The sequence below is a fragment of the Cordyceps militaris genome, assembly GCF_000225605.1.
Source record: "Cordyceps militaris CM01 unplaced genomic scaffold CCM_S00004, whole genome shotgun sequence".
NCBI lineage: Eukaryota > Fungi > Ascomycota > Sordariomycetes > Hypocreales > Cordycipitaceae > Cordyceps > Cordyceps militaris.
In genome coordinates this window covers 3,534,644-3,562,634 of record NW_006271972.1, presented here as the reverse complement: position 1 = coordinate 3,562,634, position 27,991 = coordinate 3,534,644, and the positions used below count along the sequence as shown (strand labels likewise).

General features: G+C 53.4%; 6 protein-coding genes across 6 annotated transcripts; 5 read left to right on the top strand and 1 right to left on the bottom strand.

The window, feature by feature from the left end:
• Positions 1-1,564: 1,564 nt before the first annotated feature.
• On the top strand, positions 1,565-2,821 carry CCM_06140 (uncharacterized protein; the record flags this gene model as incomplete). Its single annotated transcript, XM_006671281.1, has 1 exon — positions 1,565-2,821. The coding sequence occupies one exon, from the start codon at positions 1,565-1,567 to the stop codon at positions 2,819-2,821; it is 1,257 nt and encodes a 418-aa protein (XP_006671344.1).
• A 3,744-nt stretch (positions 2,822-6,565) lies between these two features.
• Positions 6,566-7,978, top strand: CCM_06139 (uncharacterized protein; the record flags this gene model as incomplete). The annotated part of the gene is made up of 2 exons (XM_006671280.1): positions 6,566-7,807; positions 7,859-7,978. The coding sequence occupies 2 exons, from the start codon at positions 6,566-6,568 to the stop codon at positions 7,976-7,978; spliced, it is 1,362 nt and encodes a 453-aa protein (XP_006671343.1).
• Positions 7,979-8,836: 858 nt separating this feature from the next.
• On the top strand, positions 8,837-9,442 carry CCM_06138 (uncharacterized protein; the record flags this gene model as incomplete). The annotated part of the gene is made up of 1 exon (XM_006671279.1): positions 8,837-9,442. The coding sequence occupies one exon, from the start codon at positions 8,837-8,839 to the stop codon at positions 9,440-9,442; it is 606 nt and encodes a 201-aa protein (XP_006671342.1).
• A 3,883-nt stretch (positions 9,443-13,325) lies between these two features.
• Positions 13,326-19,021, top strand: CCM_06137 (canalicular multispecific organic anion transporter 1; the record flags this gene model as incomplete). Its single annotated transcript, XM_006671278.1, has 4 exons — positions 13,326-13,671; positions 13,731-13,913; positions 14,463-14,583; positions 15,103-19,021. 4 exons carry the CDS (start codon positions 13,326-13,328, stop codon positions 19,019-19,021), a joined length of 4,569 nt encoding a protein of 1,522 aa, XP_006671341.1.
• Positions 19,022-20,700: 1,679 nt separating this feature from the next.
• Positions 20,701-21,683, top strand: CCM_06136 (regulatory protein SUAPRGA1; the record flags this gene model as incomplete). The annotated part of the gene is made up of 2 exons (XM_006671277.1): positions 20,701-21,080; positions 21,146-21,683. The coding sequence occupies 2 exons, from the start codon at positions 20,701-20,703 to the stop codon at positions 21,681-21,683; spliced, it is 918 nt and encodes a 305-aa protein (XP_006671340.1).
• A 787-nt stretch (positions 21,684-22,470) lies between these two features.
• On the bottom strand, positions 22,471-24,567 carry CCM_06135 (oxysterol binding protein (Orp8), putative; the record flags this gene model as incomplete). Its single annotated transcript, XM_006671276.1, has 5 exons — positions 22,471-22,824; positions 22,896-23,558; positions 23,638-23,884; positions 23,976-24,294; positions 24,492-24,567. 5 exons carry the CDS (start codon positions 24,565-24,567, stop codon positions 22,471-22,473), a joined length of 1,659 nt encoding a protein of 552 aa, XP_006671339.1.
• Positions 24,568-27,991: the final 3,424 nt, after the last annotated feature.

Sequence of the window (27,991 nt, the reverse complement as noted above, 5' to 3'; positions counted from 1 at the left end):
ACACATTATCTCGACCGCTGGTAGGGGTCCACGCGGCAAGCACCAACCTAGCGAGCCAGCTACGCCGGATCACAGCCTCCTGGATCCCGCCGATGTCATCTCCAAAGCCTCCATCGCCTTTCTCCTCGACACTAGTTATGGGCTAGGCCTACCTCTCCGGGGTACGCTTGAGATAGCAGGCCAACCGCGCCATGGCCGGCGGCTCGCGCGCGCCCTAGGGCCAGACGGCTGGTGCTTAACGTGAACTCATGCGCTGAACAGCTGGCGGGCCGCACGGTGGCGGGCGCGCTACAGCTATGTACATGTTTCTGGACCCCAGAGGCCGGACCCTATCCTGGCGGCGGGCGCGGAGGGGAGTACGCTGCGCTCGGTGGTGGGCAGATCAAATCGACGCGGCGCCGTTTATGGTGGCAGAGGGAGGTGGCAAGACGGTGTTGGTCCTGGAGGAATGGTTTGGGAGGCGGTTAATTTTTATGGTTGGCTTGGCGCGTGTTGAGCGAGGCTGTACATGCAGGCCCATGGCGTTATTGCGTAGAGCGTCAAAAGCCTCTTTTATTTATACATTTCGAGTTGTACTGGGCGAATTGAGGTCGATTGACTCGGTAGCCGTTGCATCAAGTACAGGTTTGCCGTTTGAACCTACCTACCTAAGTACCTACCTACTAAATAAGGTATGATAGTTACATCTGCACACCGTACGCCCGTCAGAACCTGGTCGAGGTACGCCCCGCTTCCCCCTGAAATCCACACGTTGACATGCAGCAAGATGTCCAAAAAAAGCAGCTCGAGCTGCTGGACCACATCGCTGTAGCACAGAAATAATAAAGTACAGATTTTCGCTGACTGGAGCATCGTAATGTTGTCAAAATCGTGGATAACTGTTAGAGCGCCTACTTTGCCCTTTGGCGCACACCATCAAGCCATCACTGTTCCATAGGCGATAAAGCATTGACGCGGTCAGGCCCTCGGCACTAGCCAACTTCAGCCTAGTGGCTTGCTCTCCCTGGCTGGGGGCTCGTCTTGTCTCGACTGGCGACGTAGCCAGAACACAAGCCAAGTCCAAGTAGCGCAGTACTAGTTAGTTAAACCACCACACACACGCAAACTCACTTTGGCTCGTTGGCACGGGTGTCTCTGAGCCACCTTTTTCTCCCATTGAACCATCCCTTTCTTCCTTCATCCTATTCAACCCTCCGCCATCAAACCCCCTCCAGTCCGCTTCATCGCCCTGAATTTATATTCTCTACTCGGTCTTCGTTGTCCCCCTTTTCCCGGGTTCGCTTTCCCCTGCTTCACTCCTCCAGAGTGGTGGCCACGTATCGCTTTCATCCTACCTTTGATCAACATTATTCCGACTCCTTGCGCCTGGCCATCGGCAACTTGACCGTCTTCATTGACCGGCCACCACTATAACCGCCCCTGTTACTGCACTGAATTGCCTGCAGAGTTCCCCGGCGACGACAACGGCTCAACAGTTACTGCACAAGTCGTCCGCCCAGACGACCACCACGCCATTGCACCATCCTCGCTTCGACCATCCGCCCCGATACAAATAACCGCCACCATGGCTGATTCTAGCATGAATCTCCTCTACACAATTGGTGGCTACGCCGCCATCGCTGGCGTCGGCTTGACCGTCTACCACTTCTCCACCAGGCCCAGTGCTAAGAGACGAGCTGCCGCTGCAAAGGCTAAGGCCGCCCAGCCTGAAGTCCGCAAAGACGACAGGAAGAAGAAGCAGCGCATGGAGGCTTTTGCGCAAGAGGTGCAGTCTGCCCCCAAGACTGCCCCCCCTGAAGTCAAGGAACCCCCGGCCAGCACCTCCAGCGCCCGTGACACCATGGACGACTCTGCTGCCAACCGCGAGTTCGCCAAGCAGCTTGCGAAGGCTCAGGAAGGCACCAAGTTCGCTGGCAGATCTGATGCCAAGCAGCGCGAGAAGTCCGTCAAGCAGTCCAAGGCCGTCCACATTGATGGTGTTAAGGCCACCAACGGTGCCACGGCTACCCAGACTACCAAGGCAACCAAGGCCGAAGCCAAAGCTCCCGCTGCCGCTCCCGCTACCCCTGTTGAGCCAGAGACAGCTGTAAAAGTCGAAGAGCCGGCCGAGGAAGAGACCCAAGCCGTGCCCGCCGAAGCTGGCCGCGTCGACGACATGCTCGAGCCCAAGGTCGCTGCCCCCTCTGTTCTGCGTCTCACCGAGTCCAAGTCTACGGAGCAGAAGAAGAAGGAGAGCAAGCCCGCTGAGAAGGCCGAGACCAAGAAGCAGCGCCAGAACAGAAAGAAGGCCGAAGCCGCCAAGGCTGCCCGCGAAGAGGCCGAGACTGAGCGCAAGACCCTCGAGGAGAAGCAACGTCGCCAGGCTCGTGTTGCCGAAGGCCGTGCTGCCAAGGACGGCTCCCAGTTCACCAACGGTGCCGCCGCTGCATGGAAGCAGGGCGCCCCCAACGGCGTTCCCAAGACCAATGGTGACCTCCACGCACCTCTCGACACGTTTGAGCACGCCCCTGCCCCTGCCCAGAAGACCAACGGCGCCGCCACCGCTGCGCCTGCTGTAGTTGAGCAGCATGTCGAGCAGGAGGAAGAATGGAGCACTGTCAAGACGAAGAGCTCCAAGAAGAAGGCAGCTGCCGCCAGCAACTCGGGCGATGAGGAGCCCGCCGCTGCCCCCGTGGTGGCCCCGAAGACCGCTTCTGTAACGAAGCAGGCCGCCCCCAAGACCAACGGCAACAGTGCCAACACCAAGCAGGCATTTGGTGGCTCGTTCTCCGCCCTGACCAACGGCGATGCTGACGAAGAGGAGGAGGAGTGGGATGTCTAAGCAGCAGCCTTGTGCACTGGACACTGATGCCAACCCAGAATGGTCCAAGCGGCGAACAGAAAATGACATGAAAATGAAAAGAACAAAAAAAAATCCATGAAGCAAAAGCTCCACACAAATCGTTTCTTGTATCATATTCAGTGGTGCGGGAACCGCCACTGTTGTTACCGCCACTTTCTTTTTACACTATTTCTTTCCAGCTTTTCTACTTTGATATTATAACACAAGCATGGATGGCGTCGGTGGCGGACAAAAACTACCGCCATGGGACGATCAAAAAACCACAGCACGAAAGGACCAGCACGACAATGAATCTGGATCCCGAACCCCGAGCAGCACTTGCGGTATCGAGAGGGTGAGGGCAGTGGGATACATTGTCGATCCTGCACAGACACAGGATATAGCTCACGGATGAGAGAATCCAGGGTGAAGAGTATGCAACGATGGGCAACTTACGGGTTCAAAATGGGAAGGGTACGACAGGGGCAAAATATGATTGGCTTGTGTGCGGTTGTATGCGTGTATATTTATCGTTGTATCATGCTGCGCAAAAGCAGGCACGTGAAACTAGAATTTTCGACAAGGTCGCGTCTGAATATATTTGAAAAAAAAAAACGAAACAGGTCAGCAATCGAGCGTGATGGTGAAGTTTGGCCAATGAGTGATGGTGGAGGATGTGCGTGGTGATGGTCTGGAGTGTGGCGAGGACAAGCTTGAGTTAACGAGGGATCATGTGGCCGCGGCATTTGAGATGGCCTGTCTAGATGATGAGCTGGCTACTACACTTGCTGGACGCTTACAAGGGACTTGACTGATTTTCTGCTCTGGTTTTTTCTTTTTCGCAGAAGCTGATACACACCATCTGCTGATCTGATATCGAGGCGGGCTAAGCCGGAGGGGCGGGGATGTTTATTCGTTGGCGACTTGAGACACGAACGTGGAGACTATGCCGGCGCAGAAACCAGCTTAGTTGTTGTAGCTTGTCAGTGACGATGTTTCACGAGAGCACGAGGTTAATAACGTAGGTAGTAGTATCAAGGGCGGCCAGTCAAGACTGAGGGGCTGGGCACCCGTGGTCGCGACTGATCGTGATAGGGCTGCATTGGCACTGCATGAGTTTGCATCGCGCAGGGTCTCACTGCGTTTGTGTGTGTGCATGTTGGCGATGATGTGTACCAGTATTTCGTAGCGCAACATGAAATATACAAACTCTCCTTCATCTAGTAGTAGAGGACCCTGGTTATGCTCGCCACGAAGGGGTGGTATTCTGGTGGGGGGTTGAGGGTGGGATACTATGGTAGTTACCGTTCCCTGACGTCCTATCGAGGCGCAACGTTTTGCCTTGTTTGGACGGGCTCAGCGCAACGTTGACGGGTCATGTTTCGGTCATGCTTATTCCTCCCTGGTACGGATACTAGCTCTAGTAAGTTTGAGACTAGGTAGTTGGAACTTTGCCCTGAGCAAATGGAGAGCACAGAGTTGTTGTTGGCCGCACTTATTGACGTGGAATGTCAAAAAAGGAAAAAAGGTTAAAAATTGATGCACCAAGCCCAATCGCATCGTACTTGGTGTGGTTGTCACCCTCAGCTGAGAGAGAGGAGGCGTGAACGTAGACGCCGCAGGAGGAACTTGACAAGCAGCCTGTTCTTTAAGAGAGTGGGGTGTGGAGATGCCGTGCCGTGTTTTGAACTCTGGATGCTGGCTAAAAAGAAACCAGAGGCGTTTGTCTGGGTTGCTGGAACGATGCTTGCGATCAGGGAGACTGGAGCGGGGCATCGGGAGGAGGGATGACGGAGAGAGGGCTGAAGATTTCCCTTTCTTGAAGCGAGGTCAATTGATTCTGGGCTGCATGTGGTGTACAACATCATGGGCACCCCCTCTTGTGCGATTTCATGTGGCTCGTATGGGTATCCGTACATGTGCACAATCTAGTGGTCGATCCCGGGGGAAGGATGAGATGGGGACAGTGTCGTGGTTTCGGCTGAGCGGATGGTGGGGGGATCAATCGCTAATTAGCCCTCGTGACCTGACAATATATTTTCTCTTCAAACTTCTGCAAGGTTGTTAAAAAGTGCGGAGAATAAAACTGCGAGGGAAGCTTGTGCGACGTGATAGGCCGGTGTGGCTTTTTTTTTTTCTTTCTGATTGCGGTGAAACGCCAAGCAGGGCAAGTATCACAGAGTCGCGGCTTTTATCTATTTATTATTCTACTTGAGAATTATACATATGAGACATAACTGGACCTCTTCCCCGAGATGGGCTTCTTTCCTAATATAGGTTTATGCCAATATTCTTCCTGGTTTACACGTATCCCCCTTGACATACCTCTTTCCTAACACACGTCTGCCTTCCTAGCAAAATTCACAATGTCTCGGGACTGTAAGAGACATAACTAATTCGAAGTCAAACATCATGACTGTACCGTGTTCCACAGATCCGCGGGAAGGGAGGGACTTGACCAAAGGGGGAGAATGCGGAGAAGAAGGCTTTATTTTGGGTATTATTATGCATGTACATATGCCCAGGACTACCTAGTCATAGAGGCTATCTTTTGAAACGTGGAATGCGGCTGGGGCGTGTTGATGCTTCCCTAGGGCAGTGTCAGGGATGTTGTATGTATGTATGTTGGATGTTTGGAGGCCAGCAATCAAGGTGACGTACATACGCCGTACGGCGTGAGTTTGCAAGGCAAACGGTAATGGCCGCCCTACGGGGGCCAAATAGGTACGAGCCGACGCATAGCGACACGTCGACGCGTCGGCACCTAAAGAGGAATAGCCAGACATTATAAGAAGCAGAAGAGAAGACCAAAATCAGTGAATTGGAAAGTTACACTTGGGCAATCTGCAGTAGGTCTCATCACATATATCGGGTTCTATCGTACTGCGCATAGCACAGCCTGTTGGCGCCCCGTGGCCTCAGCCAGCCCGGCCATTGAACCGCGCGCCACAGAGCCTGGTAGGCGCCCCTCCAGGTCGTCACTTCCAGGGCCTCAGCGAGCGTTTCCAGGCCACGCCCCCCCTGTATTCGTCCTAATTATAAGTGATTTCCTCTAGTGGCCAGGGACCTGGCTGGAGGGACCACTGGACAGACCCCCCAGTGGGGCTCTCATCACACACGTTCAACTTCCTCTCCCACCTTTCCCTCTCTCCTGTCCTCCCATCTTCACCACATGCACTTGCTGCCTTCCATTTCTCATTCGATTCCATCCATTCACTTTAGCTTCTCTTTTTTGTTCGTCACTAGCCTCTTTTTCTACGTACTGTCCCCCGCTACACTTTTTTCTTACACTTTTGAATCCCGTCCATGCTATTAAAACGCGCTTTTCCCACCCAATCTTGTTCAATTGCCACACGTCCACAACATCAACGCCAACGCCAACTTGCCATTCCCAGTTTGAAACAGTATCAACTGGATTGGATGACGTTGCACTTATAATCTGTGTCTTGAAACAGAACAGATTGCTTTTCTCGACGACTCCATCCTGACGCATAAGACCAATTGCTAAGCCTCATCCCACCCCTGGCTCCATCACAACCAACCCATCAACGACTCAACTAAACTGCCCTCTCAACACCATTGTCTCGTTCTGCAATCCCATATTAGTTGTCAATCGACTGGCCTTACTTCAACGAACGGAGCCGGGTTCTCCTTATTCACCAATTCGACTCTCCAGAGAACACGCGAGTGTCACGGTTTATTCCCTCGTCACCACTCCCAACGACTAAGCAAACAACCGGCACCATGTCGCTGGGCGTTGCTCTCCGGTCGGTTGTCTTCTACGTTGTCGCCTGCACACCATGCACCAAGTTCCGCCATCGCCAAAAAGCCCGAAATGCCTCCAAAAAGGAACGCCTGGAAAAGGCCATCAGGCTCGAGACGGAGCAGCCGGGCCGGTACCAGCACCCTTCACCCTTCACCACAAATCCATACTGGCAGGAAGAGATTGAGAGAGGCCCAAGTCTGCCCAAGAAGTCCGCCAGCAAAAGCTCCAGCTCCCGCGGTCTCACTAGCGCTGGCCGTGACTCCTGCAGCCCCAGCGTTTCGGAACAAACCAACGTCGAAGATAGCAGAACCAACGTTGACAGCATGAGCATCCTACGCGAAGAGGAAGACACCGTCCCCAGCGATTGGAACCGCAAAAAAGGATATCAACGCGAAGATGAAGAGGTATGGGGCCAATGGACAGCGCAGAAGTTGGTAGACGCCCTTAACAAGGCACGCAACTCGGCCGGTCGCTTGATAGAGTCGACTCTCGGCCTTGAGAAAGAGGTTACGGACCAGGAGCGTCGTGCCTTCTACGCAACCCCCCGCAACCCTCCCGTCAATGACTATCACCCAGCCGTCATCAGCAGCAGGCCTGCCAACCGAGACGGCATCAAATGGATGCTTCAGCCGCCCCCACCCGCCAAATTTATGGAGGGGAAAACCCCCGTCAGCAGAGCTACCAGTTCCGCAAGCAAGTCGAGCGGACGTACCCTCGTCTCCGACGACCCCTTCCTCAGGAAAGTGGTCAAGGAGCAGCTGGCCAAGGAGAAGCTGGCCAAGGCACGCGCCGAACGCGCCGGCAAAGATGCGGCCGTCCCCACCGAGTCGGAGCTGATTGAGTCCATCTTCCTTACTCGCACCAACCAAACCGCTACCCGCTGCCGAAGCCTGTCCTTTGATGCCGACATCGAAGATAGATCCACCGAGGCCTCATCTAACGACTCTGGCTCCTGGGGGCCCAAATCTACCGCCTGGGTTCCCAAATCTCACCTTGCCCCCGTGCGCATGCCCTACAGCAAGAAATACTTCACCAAAGATAACGGCAAGGAATACGACCCGAACGACCCGAGCGATGAAGAATACCCTGCCATAAACCCCGACGGTACCATTACTTTTCAGAAGCCCAAGCTCGAGACCTTTCTTACCACGGATGCCGGCCCTGCCGGCACCCAAGGTGGATCGACCCATAGGTCTCGACGCAGCAAGCTGCTGGCGAGTGTTGGTAACCCCGTGGGTGATGGTATTGAGTGTTCAGGGCTGACCAGATAGACGTTGGCCAAGTCCGAGACGTTCGTCAACTATCGACGCAAGAGACTCGTCAAGCACAACAGAAAGAAGTTTATGCTACAGTATTTCCCTTCTGCTGTCGGCGACGACAGTGATTACTGAATCGACACGTACATAGCGAAGAATGGCGCACCACACACACTCTCTCTTTTGCCTTTTCAGCCTCTTGCCAACAAAAGCAGGAGTTATTCAGCCTTCCTATTAGCCCATTCTTTGTCATTTCTCCTTTTTTCTTTTTTCCCAAAGCATTCGAGCGACCATGGCGTCTTTGCTTTTTTCTAGGTCTCATTTCGCGCAACTGCATAAAAGGTGTTCAGGCGTCCAAGGTGTATAAAATAAGAAGGCGTCCAAACTGTCTGTTGGGGGTTATGGGTTACATAGTTTTTTGTCGTTGGATTCTGATGTTGTCTGTTTTTGACGTTTTGATTCTTGTCTTTTTTCCAAATGCAACTTCTTCTTCAGATTGGGCTTTTTCATTTGCAATTGTTGTTTTCTCTTTGTTTCTTCATATTGGACATTGGTGTCAAGATTGGATTTTGGGTTTCTAGTGGAGATTACTACGTCTAGTAAACGTCCCATTCAAAAGCTCTTTCGTTTGTGAAGCTGTTGAAGGCACCATGTCAACGTCAGCGGTTGTAACTAGACCTGATGCTCTTGACGGTGTTACAAGACATTTGTAAATTCTTCCACGCGTCAGTATTGTATTGTAAGGACGAATTAGAGGTTCCAATCGCGCCATGTTGCCATTTCTCGTGAACCCGTTCGCTTTATGGGCAACAAGTCGAGGCAATGGACGAATCTACCTTTACCAGTCCCCCCCACCAGAGCTTTTTGCCCCTCCTACGTCACAACAATCTGCCTAACGCAACAACCCACCTGCCCCGCGTGCTCCCTGACAACTTTTCTTTTTCCTCTGTCCAACCACACACACTCACAAACATACACACACACATATACACAATGTCATCGGCCGACACGACACCCATCTCGCCCGCGCGCTTCGCTGCCGCGCTGCGGGAGCTGTCCGTACCCATGCTGCACCTCAAGGTGCTCGAGATCCGCAACGCCATGGCGCACCTGCAGTACTCCAACGACCAGCTGGCGCCGTTTGCCGCGACGGACCCCGACTGCGCCGACGCGATACGGGAAAACGAGGCGGTGCTGGCGCGCATGGAGGAGCGCATCGCGCTGGTGCGCATCGACGTCGAGGACAGGGGCGTGGCGTGGAACGAGTTTGCGAGCAAGGAGGGGACGGAGGCGGGCGTGGCGCGTGCACGCGAGGAGCAGCAGCAGCAGCAGCAGCAACAGCAGCAGCAGCAGGAAGAGGAGGCGACAGGGGTGGCGCAGATCAACGCCGCAACGTCGTCGCCGTGGACGGATGGCACGTTTCAGACGGGCACGATACGGAATGGCGAGATGCACTTGGATGCCCCGCCGAGGAGAGAGAATAACAGTGGTGCTGGGGGAGGAGGGAGCTTGTCGGATGAGCAGCTGAGGGCGGCCATGGAGGAGCGGATGCGGCAGATGACGACGGAGGAGGATGAGGAAGGGGGGTTGCACCTGTGAGTGTATAGGGAAATTTGGGCTTGGGCTTCTTTTTTTCTTTTCTCTTTTTTGGCGTTGACGGGTCGTTCTTTTTGATTGTCATGACGAGAGACACGGAAATTCCACAGCAAAGGAGCATTCTATAACCGCACGTTTGCCATTGCACCATTGCAGGCTATGTTATCTGTTCTTGATACCGGGATAGTACTGAGGCTACAGAGAAAAAAAAATATATTTCCATGTTCAACCCATTCGCGGGAGGCCAAACGCCGTTGCTGGAGGCCATGTGCGACCAATTGTCGTTGGAATATGCGAAAATTATAACGGGGCCTTTGCAACTCTCTGGTATGAAGGCTCTGTTTTCCGTCTGAATTGTCCCTGTTGTATGGGCGCTGGAAGAACAGAGGGGGGGACCGGCTCGCGCTTCTTTTTGGGTGATTGCGTGGCCAAGGTGTGCCATTCATTCCCCATGTCATGGATCGGGGGCGCAATCGATCGTCGTCGGCGCTAGCCCGGGTAGAATTGTCAGACAAGGTACAAAATCTTGTTGCCTAATCAATTCAAACATGCGTTCAGCCTTGGCGCTAAATGGAACTGGGGAAGGAAATAGCCCCGAGACAGCGAGCCACCCACTAGGTATGGGCTCTGGCGCATTTGCCATTACTCAATCCTTCCTCTCCCGCCCATGTGAGGTCTCCACAAGGATGTTGTGGGATTGCGGCGACAGTCATCTGCCCGTTTTCACGCCACGCGTGAAGGGCGTTTCACACGGCCTCATACCAACTAAATGAGATTGCCAATTAGAGCCATTGGACGTAATAGTACAGTTGTCAATCTCTGTATCTTAATCTCCGTCGATCTAGTATTTCTTTGCTGCCCCCTCACATAGGTTAAGCAAGCAGGCCGTCAATTGTTGGATTTTACTGGTTCGCTCCCTCACTATTTCGTGCTCCGGAGCGCCCTAAGACCGATTACTGTGTGCTGACAGGGACCCTTCAATCCCCATACAACTCATCAGCGAATCAGCCGGCGCCATCAGACTAACTAATAGTAGCTTTAGAAGCTTTCCATCCAGTGGCATAGCTCAGTCTCTGTTAATCGTCTACGTCGAAGAAGTAACGGCTCTTATCACTTTCGTCTTCTAAACTTTAGGTTTCTTTTCAGACTTTCTAGGCCACATGAAAAGGGCAAGCTCATCGCAACCTGGGGAAATTCAAGGGTATTTCGAAGAAATGCCCTTGCCACCACCAATATTGTGGTGGCGCCGACATTATACGGCTTAGGTTTCTAATCCTGCTCTATTGGTAAAGACCCGTCACCAATTCAGTTAATACCGAGGCGTAAAGCAGATTGATTGCTCTAGAGGGCTGCGTGTTTACGTCAATAAGGCGCGTAGGTCCTCGTTGCAGCCACGATTGGCTGACAATTTTAGTACGCAGGGGAGCGAAGCATAAATGCCAAGAATCGTGAAGTACTATTTCTTGAATCTAGTTGTGTGAAACGCCATACGGAGCAGCCACCCTCATGTCGGCGCGTAGGCGACAAAATTCATTGGCGGGAGCTTGACTATCTGCCAATTCCCCTCTTTTCCTTTCAGGGCGAGTATGCACCATTATCCATAAATGTGATCTCGTCTACCATTGGTTCTGGAGCTATCTGCTGTTCACGCCTTGTAATAAGAGCTTGGTTATTATTCAGGAAAGGAAAGAAGATAAAATGAGACGTAGCCCCCATCAAATGGGTCAATTTTAGCATAGAATTCTTCTCCTTCGTCAACCGAACCATCCTCGCAGCCTTCCCTCAGCGTTGGACCATTGTATCTACTTGCACGTGCCCCCACTGCAGGTATGCCGAAAGGGAAGTCTTCGTCGTCCGCATCGAAAGATGTAAGGATAATCCTAGAAGAAATTGACGATTTGAGGGAGGCGCTCAAATCAGTCGAAAGCAACATTGCACACTACGAAAAACAGGCTCAACATCCAGTTTATGGAAAGTCTGCAAAAGAGACCCTGATGGGCCTATACGACCAGCAAGTCTTACTCAGGAGGCGCACGAAGACTTTGGAGAAAAACGCGGAGGGTTATCACAGGGCTGTAGCTAGAGGCGATGGAAGTAGCACCGGCTCTGACAAGTCCGGCAGGTCAAGAAGCTCCAGCAAGTCGTCTGGATCGTCTGGATCGTCTGCGTCCAGTGCCCCTGCGGAAAACGGTTGGTGGTTGCGGTACCCTGAATTACACTCACCCTGACGACCAATACTTCTGCTGTGGCTGCAATAAACGAACCTTCGACGAAACAACTTGTTGGTGGGCACTAAACCCCCATCCGGACGATACTTCGCCCTGGGAAATCGACATGGCTGACCCCTTGGCCAATGCCAATAACAACGCCCAGTAGTCCATATCAAGGAATGCAATGGGCTTCGAAGTAGGAAGCCTGAGTGGGATGAAACAGTGTCAGTTCTGGATGGTCCACAGGTAGCGGAAACCGAAGTGTTAGCTTTCCATAGTCGAATTTCTCGATTTGGTTATATAGCTCCGGCGGGTGTGAGATTGAGATTCATTTTTCTTTAAGAATTATCACTACATATCTTCTTGTTGAGACTAAGGGTGACGATGGTGTGATGTCTAACACTGGCTTACGCAACATTTAGCCATGTCTGCGTACCTCCATCACCAGTAGCAGTTGCACTGTGAGTGTAGATACAGCTATAATACAAATAAAAAGATATACGACACCGAAAATCCTCACGTGCTAAGACTCGTACAATTTATTCTAGCTTTAGTTGTCTAGTCTTGTTATTTTACATAGGAATCGCTCTAATTTGTGTTAATTTAAATCAGCGATTGCTTCAATCCAGAGACCGACTAACATGTAGTATTGCCTCAACTATTTGAGCCAGAGAGCTGGTTGGTTGTCGGTTGGGGCTGACGTGGCGAAGCCATCGCCGCTCTAGACGCTGCGCGGAGGGCATTTGCGGCGGCCGTATACTGCTCGGCGATCTCACGCTTCTTGGCGTTCGACATGGAGAAATCTTTCTTCGCGGCCTGACGGATCTCTGATATCTCGTCATATTTTTGCTGATACTCCGCTACGCTCGGCATATTGGCAAGTAGATCACAAGAATCGCGACAACTCTGAACCTGAGCACAGTAGCGTATGTGAAATAAATAGAGTTGGTAGAATTGGTGAGGGACGAGCAGGCTAATGGGACACATACCCATCTATTTGTACCCTCCCTCGCGTCACGTGGTTTGGTGGCAACAAACCGCGACCCCGCCTTCTCCTCGCTGCAAACACCAGTCTTTGCCAAGAGCTTGGGCTCATCAAAGTGTGCATAGGAACAGAGTCCCATCGCGACGTTTCTTGACCGCGGCAGCAGCCAAGGACAGAGTTTTTCCTTACCCTAGTATTAATAAAGGTATTAGATAGGTTATTTAGCCTAGTTAGTATATAAACTTTTTATTATTATTATACTTAATATACTTTCTATTCTTTTAAATTAATTATTTTATATACCTTAATAAGTTATAAGCTTATAATTATAATATTAATATAAATATAATATTACTATAATTATACTAAATTTACTATATAGATAGTATATATTTAGCTTAGCTTTTATTAGGAAGTTTTAAAAATACTTAAAAAATATTTATAAATTATAATTAAATCTAATAAATATCAAAAATACCTTTATAATATAATAGTTTTATAGTATAAATTCTATATAGATTAGTATATAAATTACTAGTTTAAATCTAGCTAGAGGTACCCTAAATAATTTCTTTTCTAAAAGTTAAGTAGTATAGCCTAGCCCTATAACTAACTTTATAAGGGGGATATTACTATTAACAGCTTTGCAAGGAACGAGATACATCTCGATTCGTCCTGCCTGCTCCTGCCCATGTCACCCTTTGCCCGCTCTTCTACTTATAGGCTCCGTACTGCTGCTGCTGCTGATGGGCTCATTCTCTCATGGCCTGACCAAATCGGTGCCCAGAACAAGGTAGCGATGGTGGGGGCCTCGTCCGCCTATTCTGCTTCGGCCGACTTGCTCGAATCACAACGCCGCTCGTCCCTTGCAGTTCTCTCAGCGCACCGAGTCCTTTTCTTGAAGGAACGGCGACGACAAAAGTTCCCCAGCAGCGCGGGGCCCGGACACGGCGATGTAGCCCTCTCCGGAGCACAACCGTCCCCCCCCCCCCGCAGGCCGGTAATAATAAGAAATGGCACAATGATACTGGACGGTCGTTGGTACTCTATAATGAGTCGTGAACTTGATTACGTGTTTCTCAATTCCCCGCTCCAGTGCTCTTCAGTGCTCTTCAACCTTTTGAGGGCTCGTCCCAACCTCGTTCCACCAACATTCGCACCACATCACACACATACGGCGGCATATCAATCAGCCCTAACTTTGCAATCATGTTGCCTTCTGTCCATGCCATGGCTGCTGCCGCTCTGGCCTGTGCCGTCCTCACCCTTGGTGCCCCTAGTGAGTTGCCCTCTAATTCATTCCTTGTGCCCGCCCCAGTCTGACCCCCCGACCCCAGCCGAAATCCAAAACCTACAGATCGCGGCCCAATTTGGCCATATCAACTATGCGGCAGAATTTTCAAAAGATGCAGCGTGAATTTTGACGATATGATTATGATGGGATTGTTATTTCCTTGTGATGAGAAATTAAGACGGAGGATAAGCGTGGGTATGCTTTAGAACATAGACTGCAATGGATGTGTACTGGGGTACACTGCTTCGCCCCCTCTTGACCGCATTCTCTGCTGAATATTGGTACTATTGTTCTTGCATCTCACTATTAATACGTAACTGGTTTGACAGCCCTGCCTGTGACAATGAGCCCGGCTTTCGCCATCCTCTGCGGCCGAGTGACCGAAACCCCCCCCATCAATGCCCTGCTTGGTTTGATGCACCTGCACGGCTCCCAGTTAGTCTTATTGGTAGTTGCTCAGCTCTATTGGAAGGGACATGGTTAAATATATTTGCAGGTCCTCTCACGGCGCACAACATCTGACATCTTACACAGGTTGCATGCCCACCGAGCAGCCGAATTCGAAAAGGGCCCGCGCCGCCCATAGCCCGTACTCTCTGTACCGATCATCAGAGCTTGCCAACAAGTCATTGCCCAGCGTCGCCATTCGGTCTGGGTAGGACAAGACGGTTTTATCGAAGGTCTCTGACCATGACTTCCCCTTCTGACCACGAGTTTTGGCCTACCCACCAGCTCCTCTTTGATTTCACTTTGCAATTTGAGCAAGTCATCTTCAGCCTTGTTCCTTCCACATGTGTCGTCATTATGTCTTTGTGGCCCTGCTGGCACTCCATCCAACAGCCCCCCTGCGTCCGGCAGAATGCGCTTTTATACGCCAAGCTTGTATGTCACACATCCCCGAGTCCCCCTTTCTCGAGCGCGGTCCTTGAACAATGTCACCCATATAGATTGTGGCCGCCCTGCTCTCCGCTACACACATTGCCAACGTCGCGATTTGGGCTACCACGGCGGCAGACCATGGTACAAATACGACGCTGCCGGCCGCCGTGGTTGACTTGACGGCAACGTTTGCAGTTGGAGCTGTCACATACACGGAACACTTGTACTCTGCAGGGTCATCGACAATGTTTGCCCTGTATCTTATAGCAACCATGCTGACAGACGCCACCCGCAGTCGCTCATATTTCCTGCGGAGTGAGCTCGACGCTGTTGGCTCGTTGGCCGCGGCAGCCGCTGGAGTGAAGCTGCTTCTCATTGCATTGCGAGAGATTTCAAAGAAGTCGCTTCTGATTGACGATGAGTTGCGCAGCGAGATCGGGCCCGAGGCCACCAGCGGGTTTCTATGCAAAGCGCTGTTCCTTTTCGCTCGACGCATGCTCGCCGTTGGCTTTCGGACCCGGATTCTCAATGAGCATCTAAATCGCCTCGGCCCTGAATTCTCGCCCCAGCTACTTCACAAACAGCTGACTACAAGATGGCGCCCAAGACCACACGGGCCTACGCCTCGCCACTCCTTGGCCAGAGCCTGTCTGAAAGCCTGGAGGCGCAGCTTCCTCGACTCGATTCTCTGTCGGCTGGCCCTCACCGTGTGCAACTTTTCACAGCCCTTTATTTTGAGTCGCATTATCGGGTTTATTGGGCACCGAGACGAGGAGCCCCTCCAGACGCAAACACGGACGCAATACGGCTTGCTGGGGGCCTCTGCCATTGCCTTTTACGGAATCGCCTTTTCTCGAGCTGTATTCGCCCATGGCATGAATCGATTTGTTACCCGCTTGCGTGGTGGCCTGATTAGCCTGATCCTTCATAAGGAGCACAAGCTGGTGGAAGCAGAAGCAAGGAAAGCGGCCGCGGAAACGTTGATGAGCGCTGATATCGATGGTATAGCGACTGGTGTCCCGCGCTGCCTCGAGATTCCCATCGGAATGGTCGAGATTGGGCTTGGCATTTATATGCTGTCCAGCTTTACCGGACTGTCTGCCTTGGTTGTGATTGCGCCCATGACTTCAACGACCATTGCCGCTTACATTATCGGACTGCGCTTGGCGTCGTTGTTTTCAGCATGGAACAAATCTATCGAGACTCGAATCGCCAAGACTTCTCGGATCTTGTCTCAGATCACGGGGATCAAGACACTTGGGCTGGGACCTACTGTCGCTGTATTTCTTCAGCAGCTTCGTATCGACGAGATCGAAACGTCAAAGGCCTTCCGGCAGCTGCAGGCGTTGAGCATGGTACCGAACATGCTTGGCGATTTAATCACACCACTTGTCGTGATTGCTGCGGCATTGTTTGGAACAGCTTTTGGAGGCAAGATGGAGGCGGTCAAAGTCTTTCCTATCCTGACCGTGGTTTCCCTCATCCAGAGACCCCTGCTCTCTGTTCTGCAGTCGTTCTCGACCGTTTCAAGCATGCTGGCTTGTTTCTCCCGCATCCAGAGCTATCTATGTCTCCCCGATTGGAAAGATTGCCGAGCAGCTTCCACTTGGACACCGAGCACTGAAGAGTGCAGCCCCTCGACGCCACAGCAGCCAAACAACAGCATGATATATTTCGACAATGCCGATCTTGCACCCTATGGAACGACCGAGGCACTGTTGCGCGGGGTCAGCTTTCGAATCTCACCGGGCTCCATTACTGCCGTTATTGGCTTGACAGGCTGTGGCAAGTCGACGCTTTTGCGAGGTGTGCTCGGCGCTGTCGAGGTGCTTGCCGGGTCAATCAAGGTCAACACAAGCGATGTTGCGTACTGCGGGCAGGTTGTCTGGCTCCGAAACACGTCGATCCGAGAAAATATCACCGGCCATCTCCCCTACGACAGTGCAAAGTTTGCCCGCGTCATTCGGGCCTGCTTTCTCGAGGATGACCTCCAATGGCTCCCTGGCGGAGAGGATTACATCGTCGGCACGAATGGAGCGAATCTGAGCGGCGGCCAGCGACAGCGCGTCGCAATCGCCAGGACTGCATACTCGGAGTGTGCCGTGATTGTGCTGGACGATGCATTCAGCTCATTGGACTCGGAAACCGCCGTTACTCTACTCTACCAGCTTTGCGGCAAGAGAGGACTTTTCCGCCAAGCTGGGTGTACGGCGCTCATCGCTACCTACTTGCCGGCCTGCCTGGACTTGGCCGATCAGGCAATTTATATCGATGGCCTGGGAAATGCCACGCTCAAGTCCATGCAGCAGCTCTCGCAGTATACGGGACTCTTGGCAGCGGCCTTGAGCACTGTCAATACCAATGCATCGGCGGTCCAAGAGACGAGAGACCTCGCCAATCTTCGCCGGTCCCTGGATGCAAGCCGTCCCGCTTCTTCGGACGCAAACGACGATGCGGTGCGCCAGCGCGGCAGCCTGTCTCTCTATGCCATCTTTATACACCCGATTGGTTGGATCAGTGCCGCTCTGTACGCTGTTCTCCTCACTTTTTCCGCGGGCACAGAAGTCATGCCCGAGATCTACATCCGAATCTGGATCGACGTCGACCCAACCAACGAGTCCTTCTTCGCCGGCTATACGTTGCTCATTGCGACTGCTTGTCTTACCGCCTTGCTGCAGTACTGGCTGCTCTACACACAGCTCTGCCCGCGCGCATCGGCGAGTCTGCACAAGGACATTGTACGGGCCACGCTCGGATCGACGCTTTGCTTTGTGTCGACGACAAAGACTGGAACGCTGGTGAATCTCTTCAGCCAAGACATGACCTTGATCTCCAGAGACTTGCCCGCCGCTCTTCTCGCAGTACTGTATGCCGCCTCCAACGCCGTGTCTAACATTGGCATTGTTCTTTCTGGCGCGACGTATCTCTCTTGCGTAGTACCCGCGCTCCTTCTTGCCTTGTACTTTATCCAGCGCTACTACCTGCGCACATCCCGCCAAGTTCGGCTCATCGACCTGGAGATGAAGTCCCCGCTGTATACCTACTTTGAGGAGACTGCCGCGGGGCTGATGCACATTCAAGCGTTCAAGTGGGAGGAGAAGAACATTGAACGCGGGCTCACGCTGCTCCAGGACTCGCAGAAGCCGTACTATGCTCTGCTCACCATCCAGCAGTGGCTCCGGCTCGTCCTTGGCTTGCTGAATGCATCGCTTGGCACGCTCCTTGTGGCGCTGTCCCTCTTCTCGCGGCACGGCTCCTCCCAGTCAGCCATTGGCCTGGCCTTTATGGGCCTCATATTTGTCAGTGCATCGCTTGAGCTGACCATTGACGCCTGGACGAGGCTCGAGACGTCTTCCGGGGCGCTGAGCCGGATTTCGCAGTTTCGGGAGCGCACGCCGCAAGAGCCGCGCCAGTCGCGGGACAAGCTGCCCGAGAACTGGCCCTCGCTCGGACAGGTCGAGTTCATCAATGTCTCTGCCTACTACTCCGACGACCCCGCCGCGCCGCCGGCGCTGGACAATATTTCTCTCGCCGTCTACCCCGGGCAGCGCATCGGCATCGCCGGCCGGAGCGGCGGCGGCAAGAGCACGCTTCTCCTGACCATGCTCGGATTTCTCGCCTACAAGGGACGACTGGAAATCGACGGCGTCGACGTGGCCTCTGTCTCGCGCGACGAGCTCCGGTCGCGTCTCGTCACCATCACGCAGGACCAGATCGTGTTTGACGCAAGCGTGCGCACCAACCTGCTGCCCTTTGCCATGAACGACGCGGCCGGCGGCGGCGGCGGCGGCGGCGCGCCCGGGGACGAAAAGGCGGCGGCCCAAAAGGACGCCGCGCTCGAGCGGCTGCTCAAGGACCTGCGCATATGGGCGCCGCTCACCGGCAAGGGCGGCCTCGACGCCATGATGCACGAGGTGGGCTACTCCAAGGGCCAGCGGCAGCTGCTCTGCATCGCCCGCGCGATCCTGCGACAGCGCGAGACGGGGTCCAGGGTGGTTTTGGTAGATGAAGCGACCAGTAGTGTGGATTCGTCGACGGAAGCGACGGCTCACCGGGTCATGAGGGACAACTTCCGCGGCTGCACCGTCTTGACCGTGGCGCATCGTCAGTCGAGCTTGGCCCATGTCGATGCTGTTGTTCGGCTGCATCGAGGAGTGCTCCTTGGCTCGGCCCAAGAGCGAACTGAGTCGGATTCATCCGACGAGGAGGTGTAAGTTGGATTAGTTTTCATTATAGAAAAACTCCATACATGCTTCATTTACAATCTGCGTGTACTGTGCTTGCCTCGTCTCTGATTCGGCGAGTCGGCATGGTAGACGAGTGTTTGCAATACGCACGTTGGCAACTGGGCTTACTGAAGGAATAGGCAGGCTGCAAGACACGGGTATTGAATTCAAGTCACGCTGTATTCGCTATTATACAAAAACTTCCGCTCGCGTCTGCCTCCCAACCATTCGCCCACTGAGCCTTGCGACGCATCTCCAATCATGCGAGCAGGGCACGCCAGCCACCCAAATTCTCGTCTGTAGCAGCGTTTATCGCCCCTCAAGACTACCGTAACTGCACCAGTCTCTGTTGCAATTCGCGCAGGAAAAAAGCGGCGGCATCGGCTGGTGGAGCAGGCTGGCAGGGTCCAGCATCAAGAGCCAGGCAAAGCGGCCAAACAGTTCCGACATCCGGTCCAGGCACAGGCCAGTCCCGCCTCTGCCGACCAAACGCATGTCCTGGATTCGACTGGTGACGGAATCGAAGAATACACGGTACGTGTCGTGGTAACGCTCCTCCCAGGGCTGGCTCTGCACCCACGCAATGTTGGCCTCCAGCATCGGCCGCTCCCGCTGGCGCATCGGGCGGCCCGTTGTGAGCACCACCAGGGCCTTGATGGCGATGAGCAGGGTGAGCATGCTGCACAGCCGGCGGCGCTCAAGGTGCCAAGCAGACCCCGACCTGATGAGGTGCAGCGTCGGGCCGAAGAAGTGCTGCATCTGCATCGACAGGATGTCGAGGAGGAACCGCAGGCACCGCCGGTCGCAGAGGACCCGCACGCGGTGCAGCCACCGGAGTCCCCGTCGGACCGCGGTGATGGCGATGGAGAGTCTGACGGCGCCGGTCACGACGGCGCGGAGCACTTCGGGTACGGGCGTGAGCCGGATGACATATTGTGTGTTGCTGGAGGGGGTCGGCATGGTGGAGATATGGGGTGCGTGCGAAGAGCAAAAGGGGAGATTTCGGGTGCGGGAACAAAAAGGAGAATAGGTGGTACTGAGTTATCGGTGCTTGTCAAAAATAGGTTTGTTTGCAGTTGTGCCTCAAGGTTGAGGATAGGGAGGCTGGAGGTGGAATGGTTTTGTTGTTGACTGGCGCAACTTGGCAGGCGCGAAGCTGGGTCTGGTCGAGGGATAGGTACGAGGTGCATGCTAACCAAGTCTGCAAGTAAGAACCAGTGTAAAATGCGTAGAGATGATCCAAGTCGCAAACTCCTTCCAAAGTCAACTGATTTCGGGGTTTGTACCTGTCGATGGCGGCGTGTAAGTGGCATCCATGGTAGACACAATTCAACACTCGACACTAGGAGCCCACGCCGGCTGCCATTTTTTTTTTTTTTTTTTTGACAGCCAGTTCCAGTCTACAAGCTACGCAAATATATTACAATCATCATATAATCTATATTATGCTCATTATTTAAGACTTTGCAAATTGCCGTCGACGCTGGCCACATGCGGTCCATCGCCAGCTGACTCATCACGAAGCTGCCGCAAATGCCAGGCGCCCCTTGGCGCTCCACCACTGTCCGCATAGGGGTCAAAGGGAAAAAAAAATCCAGACAAGCTTCCCCAAAATTTCCAGTCTTTTACAACCCATCATTTATAACAACAACCACAACACCACCACCATGCTGTCTTTCCGCACCCTCGCGCGCTCCGCGCCTCGCACCCTCACCCGCCTGGCCACGGCCTCGATGCGCCCGGCCATGCTTGCCCGTCCTGCTGCCACCAGCATGGCCCAGAGCGGCAGCTTCCACATGCTGCGCGCTGCTACCAGCAACAGCTTTTCCACAACGGCCGGCCGCCGCGCTGCTGCCGCCGCCGATGGCGAGACGGACGACGAGCTGTCGGCCAAGATTGAGAGCGAGATCCAGATTGAAGAGGAGATGAAGGCGGGCGAGCAGGAGCCGTCGAGCGTCAAGGACTTTATCGACAACAGCGCGTTTGAGCTGATTGACACGCCTGGTCAGGAAGTCGTCAAGCTGGTGCGCACCTTTGGCGAGGAAAAGTGCGTTCTTGCCTAGTAACTAGAAAAAAATACTTGCACACACCCAACTAACAAACCCCTGACAGAATCACCATTTCCTTCTCCATTGCCGACATCAACAACTTTGACCCCTACGCCGACGAGGCCGCCCTCGAGGACGAGGGCCTCACCGACGACCTCCAGGCCGCTGAGAGCGGCAAGCAGCGCGCCGCCAACCAGGACGTCGAGTCGTCCGACCTGGAAACCGACCTCGACGAGGAAGAGACCCCCGCGCCCATCACCCTGTCCATCATCGTCGAGAAGCCCGGCAAGACCCCCGGCGCGCTCGCCATTGATGCCGCCGCCCAGGACGGCACCATTGTCGTCGAGAACCTCTTCTACTACGCCGACGCCAAGCTCGCCAAGCTCGAGACCCCCGAGGCCGCCCAGCAGCGCGCCGACGTCTACCCGGGACCCCCCTTTGGCAGCCTCGACGAGGACCTGCAGGTGCTCGTCGAGCGCTTCCTCGAGGAGCGCGGCGTCACGCAGGCCCTGGCCGTATTCGTGCCAGACTATGTCGACCTCAAGGAGCAGAATGAGTATCTGCGCTGGTTGAACAATGTCAAGGGCTTCATTGACGCGTAAAAGTGTGGTCGCTAAAGTTGGCGCCTGCAAGGGGTGCAGATTTGAGAAGGACTCAAACGTGTAACAGGTAACAGGAAAAGAGGACGGTTCATGTTGGACTCTTTTTTTTTCTTGTGATTTATTGATTTCTTCACTCTTGTTGTTTAACTTGTACAATATTGAAAAACCCCAAAACCAGTGGGCGGGTCTGTAAGAGATTTGACGACTATCTATAATAGCGAATTGATAATGGGCGGTGCAAGGGGCACCGGTTACGTTTTACTACCAATGACTCGTATTCACGTGTACTTGTTATAAACTTGCATGCTGGGAGAAATGACTTGCTGTTCTGAAAGGTCAAGATTAAAATACACGGGTGGTGCTCATTCACATGTGTGTGTGTGTGTGTGTTCCCTCGAGAAGTTCTGCTCGTTGTCTAAACAGGGTGCGGAATCCAACAATAACCACAAAAGACCAATAAAAAAAAAGGAGGAAATGTCCATCTATCCCAAAGAAGAAGAAAAAGTAGTGGGAGCCAACACGAATGATATCAGACACCGGTCGTATGCAAAAAAAAAAAATAGAGGAAAAAGAAAAAAGACCAAAAAGAAACCAAGGTGTACCACGACGTAACCGATGGCATCATCTTCCGCGAGCGGTCATGAGAAGAGCAAAACAATAAGCATGACCAAAAAAAAAATGTATATGTATATAGCAGCTTTGTTTCTCTACAGCTGCGGACCCCGCGGAACACGATACGCAAAAAAAAAAAAAAAAAAAAGAGAGCCGACGTTGATCATGTCAAAATTCAAATGCCATCAAGCGACCAGTCGCTCTTTTGCGAGCGCTCGAGGACCTGGCGGCCCTTGTCCGTCAGCTCGGGCTGGCCCTCGTTGCCGACGGCGTGGGAAAAGTAGACGGGGCGGTACGTCTCGCCGGTGCGCTCGCGCTCGCGGACCTTGACGCGTTGGGCCTCTTCGAGCTCCTGCTTGATGGTCGTGGCCCGGGAGAACTGCTTGGCGTGAATGGCCTTTGTGACGTCGCCCCAGAGGGTGAGGGACTCGTTGGGCGCCTGCTGGTCCTCGGGGGGGAGAATCTTGGGGGCGACCTGCAGCGGGGCCGTGTCGATGATGGTGTATTGCTGCTCGACGGGGACCTGCTTCTAGGGTGTGTGTTAGCAAGCTTCGGGGGGCTGGTGTTTGAGTTTTGTCCGAGTCAATCGTGCAAACATACCACTGGCGTCGAACCCAGAGTAAAGACAACTTTTTCCCTCCAGGGTCCGCTGAGACGGACGAGAACATCCTGCTCGGGCACGTCCTGGATGCGCGTCTTGTCGTCATTCTCGGGATCATAGCGGAAAACGACGCCGTCGACTTTATTCGTGGTGCGGCCGAGCCAGCCCTCCTCGACGTAGCTGAGGATGGCCTTGAGACCCGTCTTGGGGCAGGTGATGTAGGCCGTGTCGCTGACAGAGACGGTGAGGCTGCCGCGGAGCAGGCCGCCGAGGTGAGCCGCCGGGTGCGTGAGCTGGTACTTTTCGCCGTCGCGGTGGGCGAGCGTGACAAAGATGCCGAGGTTGTGCTCGCCGGGCAGCACCTTGATCGAGGTGCCGGTAAACTTGGCCGTGATCTGGTCAAAGCCGCGCGCGCTGAGGCCTCGCTCGGGGCAGCTAATGTGAAAGGCCGAAACTGGTGGGTGATGCGACGTCTGCTCTGTCAGGTACGAGACGGTGACGGGCTGCGAGTCCTGCGAGGTACCGTGGGTGGGCGGCGAGAGGGACGGCGTCGAGGCGTTCTTGTTGCTCTTGACGCTGGATTTGCTCGAGGCGGCGGAGCTCTCGCCGCCGAGCGTGTTGGTGAGGATCTTGGGCGCGTTGTTCTCCGTCTCCCAGTTGCACTGCAGGTGGCGACGTTAGTACTTGCACGCGGCGGCTGCGTGGTTGTCGAGGCAAGCCGGCAGGAGAGTCGTGACGTACTCTGAAGAACTCGCCCAGACACGAGTTGTAGGGCTTGCAGGGCTTGCCCTTGGCGTATTTGAGGTCCTTGGTCAGCCAGAAGCGGACGACCTCGAGCATGCGGTCCAGAGGCTCGTCCGAGGTGCCGATGGCGACAAAGGCATTGGGGGCGTCGAGGTAGGTCCAGTATTCGAGGTTGGGCGTGGGCTCGAGCAGCTGTGAGGGCAGCGAAAATCGGACGGCGGCAAGGTCAGACACGCCGATGAATCTGTTGGGAGGCAATGGAAAGTACCGGTTAGCATGTCTGAGGCTCAGCCGAAGAGGGTCACGGCGGTGGTCGGTCGCGAGGCAACGCACACCGCCCACAGGTTGGAGGGTCGCATATTATGTTGAGGACGGGCTGCGGCAACAATAGCGGGCGGGGCGCGTAACCAGGCCCAAGAAGAGACGATGTGACAAAGGAGAGGAAAGAACTAACTTGCGCAGAATGCCGAGAAAGGTGCGCAGCTTGGAGCCGTCGCTCTGATGTTCGTCGGGTGCGTCGACGGTGGGCGGCGGCGCCGATGACGAAAGTGTTTCCGTCTGCATCATTTTGTACGGCGGCGTTTGTGATCTGGGTACGGAGTTGGTCGAGATTGGAGCGTCGGTGGTAGTCGGTAACAATGCGAGGTTCGATTGCTGCGTACTCATCCAAAATTAAAAATGGAATATGAGAAGAAGGAGAAGCCGGGAGGAATATTCAAAAAAGAGAAAAAAGACGGGTGCTGAGGATTGAAGGGGAAAAAAGAGGAGATGTTGGAGAGTTTCTACCTAGGTTGGATGCCACCGAGGCTTGGGGCTTGGGGGACTTGCTGCGTGACGCTGTGGCGGCGCACGAGGATTGACTTTCCGTCCCAGGGTTACATTGGTGGAGAGGTACCAGGTTGACCAAGTACGGATCAAGGCTGTCATTTTATTTCTCATATTTCTGTACATGTATTGCATGTTGACCTTTTATCTCCCCTCGAATTCTTCTCATCAAAAGTACCTCGTTGTAGCGACTGATGCATCATGTCGTCCGGCCATGTAGGTACCGTCAGCAGGTACCTGTGCCTCTCGACAGGACCAGAGACAAGCCACCCGACCATGGTCCAGAGTGGCGCAGCCTATGTTTCCCTTCTAATACCTGCTACTTGGCCACTTGGTCCCTAGCAAACCCAAATTTGCAGCTTCTATCCGTACTTTGAAACTGCAACCGTCAAGAGCCAAAACTTGCCGTGCTAGGGTCCAGACCGGGGGGCACACGTCGGAGGGAGGAGCCGCGATGACGCTACATGTGTAATATATTCAAGGATACAAAGGACCGCCGCCCCAACGGCGAGAGAGTGCGTGGCGGGCGCAAGACTACAAAACCCCCAGATGCGGCCATGACATACCGACTTGCCTCTCCCCTTCCTCCTCCATGCCCGCCAGCCTGCGAAACCAACGCTCCCCTTCTACCAATCCAATCATCCGATGCCACCATATGCGCTGCTTCACTGGCCATCCCGGAGCCGCGCTAATCCCGCCCATCTGCTCATCTCGGGGCTCCGCTCCTCCCCTCCCTGCCCCGGAGGCGCGCCCAACTCAGCCAATCGCTGGCGCACATGGCTCCAGCCCGGCCCCGATTCGACCGCACACGGCCAAGAGCGGACGAGCAACACGGCGGCAATGTCTCAACCGTTTGTTTCTTTTCTTTCTATTTTTTTTCTCTCTCGACGAGCTGGCCATCTCGGTAAAAAGCTCTACCCCGTAGTATCGTTCATCGGACAGCTCGTTGCCCTCGGCTCGCCTTTGCGGGGTGAGATCGATATAGGAGACGTGGCGTGACACATGCCTCACTCGGTCCGCGCTCTGGAGTTGAAACACTTCCTGATTTTGAATTCTGACTTTCAGCCGTAACCGAGTCATCTATCGTTTTCCTTCGAGACACCTCTCACATTGTCGTCTCTTGATCGTAGGCATACCCTGCACCGTCGCAGCTTAACGACTTGCTCTATTGCACAGAGAGACCGATGTAGATCATCACCATGTGATCAAAGATATTGCGAGATCTTTGAAGCATTAAGTGGTAAAAGTAGCTTGCAAAAGCGTTTTGGGGTTCGCAAGAATGAAAGTGGCTGGAACGCCCATCTGGAAGCTGCGTGCATCTCCTCACTTACATGGTCAGCTGGCCCTGAGTTGGCCTTGAGCTGGCATGCCGCTTGAGGCCCATCATATACTCAAAAATCATATGACCGGCAGATGAAATTCTTCCCCGCACACATATTAATCCCCACCAGAAGTCTGATGGTTGCAGTCTTCTCCAGGTTTCCTGCGTGGGTTCGCGCATCTCCCCCATGGACCCCAGCGTCCTGTAGTCCGCAAATATGTAGATAGGTGTTTTTTAAAAGGTAGCGCGGCCGGAAGGACTGCTTGCTTCTGAACATCGTTACAGTATAGGGTAGCTCACGAGTAGACGCAGATAGCCCAGAGGAACTCGCAAGTGTTGATTCAAATGCGGATTCGAATAAATTACTCTTTCAAACAGGGATTTGTATACTACTGAATGTATACATCATTGTGACTTATCGCTGCTAGGGTAAGGATTAACGCATATGGCCCGGCCGTTGCTCTTGCAGTCCACCGCGCTTAGCCACCACGACACTTTCACAAATTCGCTGCAATCCTTGACAATGATGGAAAGATTCCATCTTTGCAAAACATGGATTGTGCTGAGTTACGTTGGGTGCCTTAGTATATCGCTGCAGTATGCAATTGCCTTGGCTGGCTGTGATTTATATGCCCGAGGCTGCGACGATGGCCGCTTCGTCGACTTCTACATGGATAATAAGATAACTTCAGGCTAGCATTTATATCGCCGCTATAAGAGAAATAAAAAAACCAGCCATTGTATACAAATCACGAGTATATTGTAAGGCTGTTTAGCCAGCCGAGATTGTACTTGTCATGCGTAGCTCTATCCTTCCGTGCCTGTCTTATGTGCGGACATTCGAGTGTTACTCAGCTGTCCGGATTGCACCAATCTAATGGTGGGGGAGAGGGCTAATACCGCAGTTAACTTCATATGACTGGAATTGATTGGTTTGCCATTTTGTTCACTACAGGGAGAATGGAATGTACGATACACTCGGCGCTGGGGGCACTTGCGCCGGCCGTATGAGTGGAATGGACCAGACCTATTGCAAGCTCAAAGTGATTGAGGGCATCACTAGACGTCACAGATGTAGCACGGATAGCGAGATTGTATCACGGCTCCATTGATTACAAGATACTGGCGCTGGCGCTGATGAGGTGAGGTCGCAGGGCAGAGGCACTGTGTCAAGCTGCAGACTGTACCTGGCTGGCTAGGGGCCTTTCTCCAAGATTTTATTCTCACAGAGATGAATTTCGGTCATCTTGGATCAATATATACCAAGTCATACATACTATGATCTGTATACCCCTACGATCTGGACAGTCCCTGATGACAGAATTGCGCCGCCGTGCAATATGTCAATGGACTTTCTCCGCCGGCATCACCACAACGCCATTGATTAACAACTAGAGTCATCCGATTTATTTACGAGTTACAGGTCAGTCTCCCAAATTGCTGAAACAAAGTTCAATAAACTTCATGTAAGTTCTTCTGAATACCGCCTAGTGTGTTTCCAGTAACAAGGGCCGTCACGACCGCAAGCGCCAGCATCTACAACAATTTCCATACACCTAGTCTAGGACCTAATGTTTCTTGTTTAATGCGATTGGGAATTGTGTTACAGTTACACTACAAGCTCTTCTATCAAGAGGCCGTGATACTGCAAGCGCTCTAGGCACATGATCGTCCCCGGGAATTCGGCGCCGACCACGACTGTCCATCGCAGCCACAACCAGCCCATCTGAGCATATTCTGCCTGGACCGTATGGACGTCTGTGTGATCTCTACCCGAAGCTTTACCCGAGACCACAAATTCATCTCAGTAATTGCTAGGAGCGACGCAGAGTGCGCCGAGACTGCTTGCACCAGGTTAGGGCAGCCTGGTAGGGTGCACCGCTGCATGTTAGTCCCCGGGCAGGGCAGGATCCTACGTTTACTATTCGTACACTAGTAAAACGTGAATTTGCTGCAATTACAAATTGTTGAAGGAACGAGGCCCCTCATTACTTGTACGTCATTCCGTCTTCTAGTCGGGGACTAGAACTCGCCGTGCGTACTAGGAATCGGTGTAGTGGGCTCGTGCAGAACATACAACATCCCGTGGAGAAGCAGGAAAAGATGGCATAGATCTCGGCTTCACGCCGAGTATGGAGCTCTAATGAAGTAACCCAGGACTGATCAGTCATTCAAAATCGAGGTTGCTTGCCGACTGATTCGGCG